Below are 9,567 nucleotides of genomic sequence, written 5' to 3'. Positions count from 1 at the left end.
TATCTGAAAAATACCGGGCTTCTACCAGAGAAATGAGCAGAGGCCTCTCTGGAAATTAGCTGGAGGGGGCCACTCAGGTAATCCGGGAGAGCCCTGGTCTCTGCAAATATCCCAAAGCAGGCCCACCCTACCATGTTCCTTTGTTGGGACAGGGAATGGAATCTTATCAATAGGTGAAAGAGCTTGAGAATACCACCGATAGGCCCACCCTTCTCTTTAAACACCTAACACTAAAAGGAGAGGAAGGAAAAAAAAGCACCAACAAGAGTTTAAGATAGCAATTCCCAGCTTTTTCAAATATGAAGCATTTTTTAACCAATCCATTTTTTAATTTTTAAATTCTTGACATTACAGAACTAAACTGAAATTTATTAACATTCCACTCTTACATTTCTTATTGACAAACAAATAAAATTCATAAGCCAAAACCCAAAATAAAACTAAAAACAGGGAAAAGCTTATAAAACTAAATATGGATAACAGCATTAACAGCTGAACAGAGAATGTGATTTTTAAATTCTTAGCAGATGATAAAGTGTAGAAACTCAACACTTACAAATTATTTAAAACCTGGAATCACTGACCAGAAATTACACAGTTGGATCATGGGAAAACAGCAGAAACGGGTTATGAGTGAACCTACACTGTTCTAGCTGCACCCCATGCCCTTCTCAGAGGAAAGCCTGGCATTGATTAGATACTGGGCCAGACTAATACTGGCAGCAGAACCAGTGATAGTAACCTGCCTACCAGAAGAGCCTTCAACTGGATTGGCAATTTTGATCTGGGCCCCAGACATCTGGCGGATCTCATTAATGTTGGCGCCTTGGCGCCCGATTATGCAGCCAATTAAGTTATTTGGAATGGTGAGTTCATGGGTGGTTTGAGTAGATGCATCCAAACTTGCCCAATAGCCTTTCACCTCTGGAGAGCTGGAGTCAATTCCGGCGAATCCGGTCCCGCCGTGCATCATGGCAAAGTGAGACTGTTGTCTTGCCACCTGGTTCAGCTTGGCCAGATCGAGCGGAGAAATGGTGTGTTGTCCTTGAATCGAGTAGGCATCTAGAGGTGGTCCCTCCAGGTCATGGGTCGCGTGGGGGTAGCCCGCAGCGTCGCTGCAGCGATCTTGGCCGCCCGCGCAGATCACTGGAGAGCTGGCCGGCATGGGCTGGTACGGAATGGTCATGACTCTCCCTTGCGGAGACTGGGAGAGCGTCTCCAGCATGACCAGGCAGATCTGCTTGACACACTCGGTGACGGACTGCGGCACGCCAGCAATGGTGATGGCCCGCTCGGTGGAGTTGGGCAGCATATCCCCCGCCACCTGGACCTGGGCCCCCGTACTCTCACGGATCTCTTTGATCTTACACCCGCCTTTCCCAATCAGCGAGCCGCACTGGGTGGCCGGCACCACCAGCCTCAGGGTGACCGGGGGCCTGCTGGCCGCCGTGCTGTTGGTCATGGAGCTGTTGATATCTTCTTCCAGCTTGTCGATAATCATAGCGAAGGCCTTAAAGATGGCATTGGTGGGGCCGGTCAGAGTGATGATTCTCTCCGGACAATTCCCCTCCGAGATGTTGATCCGCGCGCCACTCTCCTCGCGGATCCTCTTAACCGACTCCCCTTTCTTTCCAATGATGCTTCCTACTTCCTTTCCGTGCATAAGCAGCCGAATGGTGAGAGTCACATTTAGTCCACTTTCAGTCACACCGGCATCCATGGCGAGCGGCGGGCGGCGTTCGGGGGAGTTGGGCTCGTTACGTGGTCAAGTCTTTGGTGGCTGGCGGGGGGAGGGGAGGTGTAGGCCCAAAACTGCCGGCGCGAGGCGAGCGAGGGCCGCGGGAGCGAGCAGGCGCGGGCGGGAGGCCGCGGCGTCGTCGCTGGAGCGGGCGGCGGCGGCGGAGGGGGCGAGCGGGGCCGGGAGCGGCGGGCGGGCGGGTGGGCGAGGGCGCGGCGGTGGCGACTCCGGCGGCAGCCTCGGCGGTCTGGGCGGGGCGGGAAGCCCGCTTTCAACCCCGCGTACCCTCTGACCCCGGAAGTGCTTGCCTCGCAGGACCCCTTGAAAAAAAGTGAGGACCCATCATTTTTAGGTCACAAGATTGCGCCAACCTCCACATGGTATTTAAATTAAAACCTTTTATTAGCCTGACATTGAAAGGAAAGCCCCCGATGGGCAGGGGGTGTGAGTCCGGCAAAGTTTTAAAATGAACATGTGTTTTGTAAACCTTAGCGCCACCGGCAGGTATCTGTTAATATCAGTGTTGTGTAAGAGAGCGACACATTATTTTCCGGCCCCGCATAAAGGGACCTGGTGCGGAGCGACGCGGGCAGCCCCGGCGGTAACTGCAGGCGGCAGCTGGGAAGCCGCGGGTTTAAAACATGCGCGTGAGGCGGCCAGAGCGCCTGCGCAACGATGGGGGAGACGGGAGGGGCAGCCGCCGTCTTCCGGGGGGAGGGGCGGCGAGGCGAGGCTGTCGGAACGGGCGCGCGCGCGCGCTCGGGAGGGCACGTGGACCTCCTTCGTCCCTGGCGTCCCGGCGCTCTGCGCCACCCCCCACCTCGGCCCCAGCCCGCGGCGGCGGCCAGTGAGGAGAAAAACCGAAATCCACCCTCCGCCGCTGCCGGAGTCATGGCTGTGCTAGTTGTTTGGGGGAAGCGCTGGGAACTTGGGCATACAAAGAATGGCGTCCGTTTACATAATGCTTTGTTTGCATCGCCAGTTTCTTTCGGTTAAACCCGCAGAAACCACACCTCCTAATGTGTAGCTTTAGCCACGACAACCTTATCAGATATTTAAGACAATGGGGGTCGCATTTATTCAGTGGGTGCCGAACAGCGCTTTCGGAGTTCCTGCGGTTTTCCCCGGTTTACGCCCCAGCTGCTGCCCCTCGGCCCTTTCCCTCTTGGTGCGGTTGCCGCGCCCTGCGCCCTCCGGGGGCGGCCCCCAAACGGCCCCGCCATCTTGGAGGGCTTTTCCTGCCGGGTGTCTTTACCGCACCTTCCTCTCGTTAAGGAAAGGACGCTTAGAACGCTGGTGGAGCAGTTGTGACTTCTGCCCCTTCCCCGTTCCTTGGGTTAAGCCGGGCAGAGAAGGCCGTGCTCGAAACGTGCTCGGGGTCCGTCAGGGAAGGCAGCTAACGTGGCGGCTCTCCGCCCCCCTCCTCACGGGGGTGGCCGCCATGTTCCCGAACACAAAATGGCGACACGTGGCCTGGATTCGTCGCCAGCGAGAAATTGGGGTCGGCCCGAAAGCTCTAGAATGCGCCCCTTTCCGTCCCCGCCCCCCAGCTCATTCCCTGCCACTCGGGGATAAAAAACCCCGCAGGCTTGTTCAAACCTCGGCGGACGAACTTTAATGGTTTTCCTCATTTAATTTGAAACGGAACGCGAATGGTGTAAAATGGCATGAAGCCGAGTCTCGCGCTCTTTTAAATTTAAATAATGGATAATGGGAGGGGGCAGTGCCAGTGAGTAATTAGGGTCCTCAGTACAAAGCATTTAGGGATCACTGCTTTAAGGGATGAGGTGGGAAATTGCTTTTTTCCTAAACCTTCCTAGCACGGGTGGTTGTGGTGGAGAAACCAAGAAGTGGTTATAGAGCGCTTTTAAAAAAATGCCATTTCCAGGAAAGGACCGGGATGCCTGTGACCTTTTTCACGGACCACCTTGCCCTGAGTTTACGACATTTGGTGTTCACTTTTAGTTTAAAGGGACATTTATTCTGCATTTATCAGCCCCAGGTCCTGTGTTAAGCATTTTACCGCATACTAGCTTTAATTTTTACAATGCTCCTCTGAAGTAGGTGGTATTACCGTGCGCTCTCTCTCTCTCTCTCTCTCTCTCTCTCTCTCTCTTTCTCTCTCTCTCTCTTTCTTAACAGATGAAAGCATTTAGGCCCAGAGAGATGAAGTGACTAATTCAGGGTCACACAGTGTGGAGGATGGAATTCCAGACCTTCCGATTTCCTTATTGGTGAGCTCATTTCCAAATTTTTCTGTAGATAGCGTTTTAGAATTTTAAATGCTATTTAAGGGTTTAGGTGAACTTGCTATTTAAAGGAGCCCCTCAGGTAACCTTTTTGGTGCGTATTTGTATTTGGGGTTTCCCAGTTTTTCCTGGTCTGAGCCATACCTGTAAGAGGCACATGCTATTTATGAAGTGTCTGCGTGAGGAAAGGGAGAAGGAAGTGATTCAGCCGTGCCTGAAGGCTCCAGTATCTGTGGCACATTTGAGTCTACCTGGCTCCTTGGGAGCAAACAATTTCTCGGTATGACTCACTTGCTTCCTTCAGCTATCGTGGGCATCGCTTCCGTCTTCACCACCCCAGCCCCCCAACCAGGTAAAAATGAACAATTTTACTTTGGTGCCAAATCTCCATTTCTCTGCAAATATTGACAGCGCATGACAGTATTAGATAAATCATAGTCTGTGGACACAAGTTACCTATAACAGGTTACTTGTGGGCCAAGCAACAAATAATTGCCTAAACAGAACTTTACTTGTATGAGGGTCAGAGATAGAGAACAGGGCTTCATGCTTCCTTATATTTATATTAATGTTATAATGTTAGATTTTTCAAAGTGCTTTCACATTATATACTCCTAGGAGTAGGAGTTTATATACTCCTACAAACAACTTTAATAGGTTAGGTACATAATATCAACAATGACAATAATAGCAGTAAGTGCTTAGTATGTACCAGACACTGTTAGAAGTTTCATTCTCTGGGTTAATTCAGTGATTCTCACATTTTAAAAGGCAAACTACCATAAGAAATAAAATTTACATGCTAATCCATACATATACACACACAACTTTGTGTAAGGATTAGTACAGTTTTGTACTTATCCTTACACATCAATGTGTTCTGGTAATTTCTGTTTTCTTTTTTACATTAAAAAAAAGGCACATCAAAACTGAAGTGATAAGAACCCCGTTATTGTGTTGTGACCAATATGATCAATTACACATGTAATCCTCACAAAGCCACCTGAGATGGGGGTGATGTTATTTCTATTTTACAAAGGTATAGAGGGGTGAAGGAGTCTATCCCAGTTATTTAGTGGTAAAACAAGGATTTAAATCGAGGCGATTTTGAATTGAGAGACTATTTTACCACCATTTAACTGCTGAGCTAGAGGTAGTCTCTGTAGAGGTCCTTGCCTTATAGGGAGACAGTTGATTAGGAAACTAACAATATTAGTAAATGTTAGAAAGGATACAACAAAAGGACTAAGTTATGTGTAATCAAGAATTATCCAGGGCCTCCCTGTGGCGCAAGAGTTAGAAGTCTCAGTGCTATCAAGCTATTGCCAGCCATTATAGCGTGAGTTCGAACCCCAGCTAGGGAGCTGACCCACATGGCATAGCAGACCTCTCCTCTCTTACCTGCTGATCCCCTCAGCAGTGCATTTCAGTAAGTCTGCCTGTTCTGTACCCCGCTCTGTCTCTGGTGAATCCTCTCATCCTCCCACACATCTGGCCTGTACCCCAGTTCTTATATGCATGAATAAATAAATCTTTGGGGGAAAAATGAGAGATTAAATGATCTCCAAAGACCCTTATAAATTTGTCCAGGGAATGATGATATCCGATTATCTTGATTATTTGACCCAGGGGAGGAGGGTTATGTAAATATTTTACTCACTTTTGGCAAATTCCCCATTCCCTTCCTCAGGACTGCACTATCTTGTGGATACGTGAGCGAACTCCACACCACCCATTTTACAGATGAAGTAACTGAGATGTGGAGCAACTGACTAAATACTCACTGCCCCACCCCTGGAGCCTCACACATGACTCTTCACCTCCTACTCAAGTGATCTAAGGTTGGCTAAGGGGTTTAATGAGGTTGGGAAGATGAGTCAGGCTTAGACTTTGGAAATTGGACCACAAGATTTCTACTTTATTCAATAGAGGAAGAATTTTTGTTTCCTCTTACTTCATGTTAGCATGCTATATAAAACCTTTCAAAGTGATTTAAATTATTTATTTAATCACAAACAACTTTGCCAGGAAGATGATATTATGCCCATTTTATGAAAGAACCATCTTTGCATCAGATGAATGGGGTAACTTGCCCACTGTTATACAGCTTGTTAGGGCCTGTGGTTGGCCTCTTGATTCCTACTTCTGGGTTATTCCTTTCCTTGATTTCTGATGTCTGTGGCACTGACTTTGACACATGGAATAACTTTATCTTAAACTCAAAAACTGGGCCCCCCCTGGTGATGCAGGGAGTTAAGACGCAACCTATGAAGCTGTCCACAGCCACTGCTGCACAATTGCAATCCCCGGCTAGGGAGCTACCCACATGGAACAGCAGACCTCTCCTGCCTCACCCACTGCTCCCCTCAGCAGTGTATTTCAGTCAGTTCTGCCTGTTCTGTTCCCCACTTCGTCTCTGGTGAATCCTCTCACCCCCCACACCTCTGGCCTGTACCCTGGTTCTTGTATGCATAAAAAATAAATCTTAAAAAAAAAGAATTAGGGCCTCCCCTGGTGGCACAGCGGTTGAGCGCTGGCCTGCGAAGCTGCCTGCAGCCTCTGCAGTGCCGGTTCGATTCCCGGCCGCCAGCGAGGGTCCCACATGGCATGCAGACCTCTCCCGCCTCCCGCTGCTCCCCTCAGCAGTGTATTTTGTCAAGTCTGCCTGTTCTATTCCCCGCTCTGGCTCTGGTGAATTCTCTCACCCTCCCGCGCTTCTGATTGTACCCAGTGCCTTGTATAAATAAATAAATAAATCTTTAAAAAAAAAAAAACCTCAAAAACCTCTCAATATAGTTTTTTTTTTAGAAGATTTATTTATTTATGCATACAAGAACCAGGGTACAGGCCAGAGGTGTTGGGGTGTGTGTGAGAGGATTCACCAGAGACAGAGTGGGGAACAGAACAGGCAGATTGACTGAAATACACTGTTGAGGGGAGCAACAGGTGAGGCAGGAGAGGTCTGCTGAGCAGTGTGGGTCACCTCCCTGGCCTCAGATCAAACTTGTGCTGCAGTGGCTGTGGGTAGCTTCATAGTGCTGCGTCTTAACCCCTTGTGCCACCAGGGAGGCCCTATAGTTGTGTTTTTTTTTTTTTTTTTTTAAGATTTATTTATTTATACAAGAGCTGGGGTAGAGGCCAGATTTGTGGGAGGGTGAGAGGATTCACCAGAGACATAGCGGGGAACAGAACAGGCAGATGATCGAAAGCACTGCTGAGGGGAGCAGCAGGCGAGACAGGAGAGGTCTGCCGCACCATGTGGGACTCTTGCTGGCCTGCCGGGATCGAACTGGTGCTGCAGAGGCTGTGGACAGCTTCACAGCCCTGCGCTTAACTGCCTGTGCCACCAGGGGAGGCCCTGTTTTTTTGGTTTTTAATGTATACAAAAGCTGGGGTGCAGGGCAGAGGTGAAGGGAGGGGGTGACTGGATTCACCAGAGACAGAGTGGGGAGCAGAACAGAAGGACTGACTGAAATACACTGCTCACGGGAGCAGCGGGCGAGACAGGAAAGATCTGTGTCATGTGGGTTAGCTCCTTGGCTGGGGATCAAACTCATGCTGCAGTGACTGCCAATAGCTTCATAGTGCTGAGACTTAACCCTTTGCGCCACCAGGGAGGCCCTATAGTTGTGTTTTTTTTTTAAAATTTATTTATTTATACAAGAGCTGGGGTACAGGCCAGATTCGCGGGAGGGTGAGAGAATTCACCAGAGACAGAGCGGGGACCTCTGCAGTCATTGCAGCACAAGTTTGATCCCTGAACAGGGAGCTGTCCACATGGCGCAGTAGACCTCCCCTGGCTCGCCGGCTGCTCCCCTCAGCAGTGTATTTCAGTCAATCTGCCTGTTCTGTTCCCCACTCTGTCTCTAGTGAATCCTTTCGCCCCCCCCACACCTCTGGCCTGTATCCCAGTTCTTGCATGCATAAATAAATCTTTAAAAATAAAACCAGGGCCTCCCCTGGTGGCACAGGCGGTTGAGTGCTGCGCTGTGACGCTGTCCGTAGTCTCTGCAGCGCCGGTTTGATCCCGGCCAGCCAGGGAGGGTCCCACATGGCGTGGCAGACCTCTCCTGTCTCACCAGCTGCTCTCCTCAGCAATATATTTTGTCAGTCTGCCTGTTCTGTTCCCCACTCTGTCTCTGGTGAATCCTCTCACCCTCCCATGAATCTGGCCTGTACCCCTGTTCTTGTATAAATGAATAAATAAATCTTTAAAAAAATTATAAATGAACTCCTCTCCTTGCCTCTCTGAACTCCTCTCATAAGACTTATGAACTGGAGAGGGAGACAGAGAAGTAAACAGATTGATGTGTTAAGAGTTAGGATGTGAGTAAAAGGTGGTGCTATGGACTCAGAGAAAGCCCTTGGTTCAGCTTTAGAGGGGATCCTGGAAGCTGACATTTAGGCTGAGTCCCAAGTTAGCAAATTGCCAGGTGGAAGCAGGGAAGGATATTCCACGTAGGGAAGGATATTCCAAGCAGGAAAAAGGGACCAAAGGCAGAGAACATAGTCCATTTAGGGATTGTAGGCATTTTAGGAAGGTATGAAAGATGTTTGCATGATTCAATTTTTTGTGAATTTTACTGCTTTGCATGTGTGGATTGAGACTTAACCGTGCTTACTAGAGCACAGAATGTTAAAGTCCTTATTTTGTAGCTGTAATTCTCTCTTAAGATGAAGACACCAGAAATTACACTTATATCTAAAGATTATAAGAACAAGGGCTTCCCTGATGGCTTAAGGGGTTGAGCACCGCACTATGAAGCAATCCGCAGCCTCTGCAGCATGCCAGGGAGCAACCCACATGGTGTAGCAGACCTCTCCTGTCTCGCCCGCTGCTCTCCTCAGCAGTGTGTTTCAGTCAGTCTGCCTGTTCTGTTCCCCACTCTGTCTCTGGTGAATCCTCTCACCCCACCGCATCTCTGGCTCTTGTATGCATAAATAAATAAATCTTTAAAAAGAAAAGATATTAAAGAGTAATAAAAAAAAGATGATAAGGGGCCTCCCCTGGTGGCGCAGCGGTTGAGCTCTGGGCTGCGAAGCTGCCCGCAGCCTCTGCAGTGCCGATTCGATCCCTGGCCACCGGCGAGGGTCCCACAAGGCGCGACAAACCTCTCCTGTCTTGCCCGCTGCTCCCCTCAGCAGTGTGTTTTGTCGGTCTGACTGTTCTGTTCCCCGCTCTGGTGAATTCTCTCACCCTCCCGCGCTTCTGACTGTGCCCCGTGCTTGTATAAATAAATAAATAAATAAATAAATAAATAAATAAATAAATCTTTAAAAGAAAAAAAAAGATGATAAGAACAAAATGCAAATAAAGCACACCCTTACTATTAATAAATCATTGTTAACCCTCTGTGCAGTAAATGAAAAAAGGTACACATCATATCCCTTTCCTATCCAACTTTTAAGTTTGAGTTCTCCATTGTTTTTAAAGGAAACATGAAAATTTAGGGCTTTTGTAACTGGGTAGACTGTTTGAGTTAAGCAGGAGAGGAAGGAGTAGGAGAATAATTATTACTCCATGGTAGAACAGAGAAATACATTTAAATAGTTAATTTTTGTGATCCCACCTGCTGAGTA

The 9,567-nt window shown here is 48.7% G+C and overlaps 1 protein-coding gene and 1 long non-coding RNA gene across 2 annotated transcripts in view; one reads left to right on the top strand and one right to left on the bottom strand.

Moving 5' to 3' along the window:
* Positions 1-268: 268 nt before the first annotated feature.
* On the bottom strand, positions 269-1,987 carry PCBP1 (poly(rC) binding protein 1). The gene has a single exon (XM_037528824.2). It carries the CDS (start codon positions 1,718-1,720, stop codon positions 650-652), a length of 1,071 nt encoding a protein of 356 aa, XP_037384721.1. The 5' UTR covers positions 1,721-1,987; the 3' UTR covers positions 269-649.
* A 554-nt stretch (positions 1,988-2,541) lies between these two features.
* The window catches only part of LOC119259039 (uncharacterized), a 103,406-nt gene continuing 96,380 nt past the window's right edge, over positions 2,542-9,567 (top strand). The window contains exons 1-2 of the long non-coding RNA XR_008554360.1: positions 2,542-3,972; positions 5,678-5,828. This is a non-coding gene — a long non-coding RNA (uncharacterized LOC119259039). The remainder of the gene's footprint in view (positions 3,973-5,677; positions 5,829-9,567) is intronic.

The sequence above is a fragment of the Talpa occidentalis genome, unplaced genomic scaffold (genome assembly GCF_014898055.3).
Source record: "Talpa occidentalis isolate TD23 unplaced genomic scaffold, MPIMG_talOcc4v2.1 talOcc4.5, whole genome shotgun sequence".
In the NCBI taxonomy this organism is placed as follows: domain Eukaryota; kingdom Metazoa; phylum Chordata; class Mammalia; order Eulipotyphla; family Talpidae; genus Talpa; species Talpa occidentalis.
This window is presented reverse-complemented; position numbering and strand designations above follow the sequence as displayed.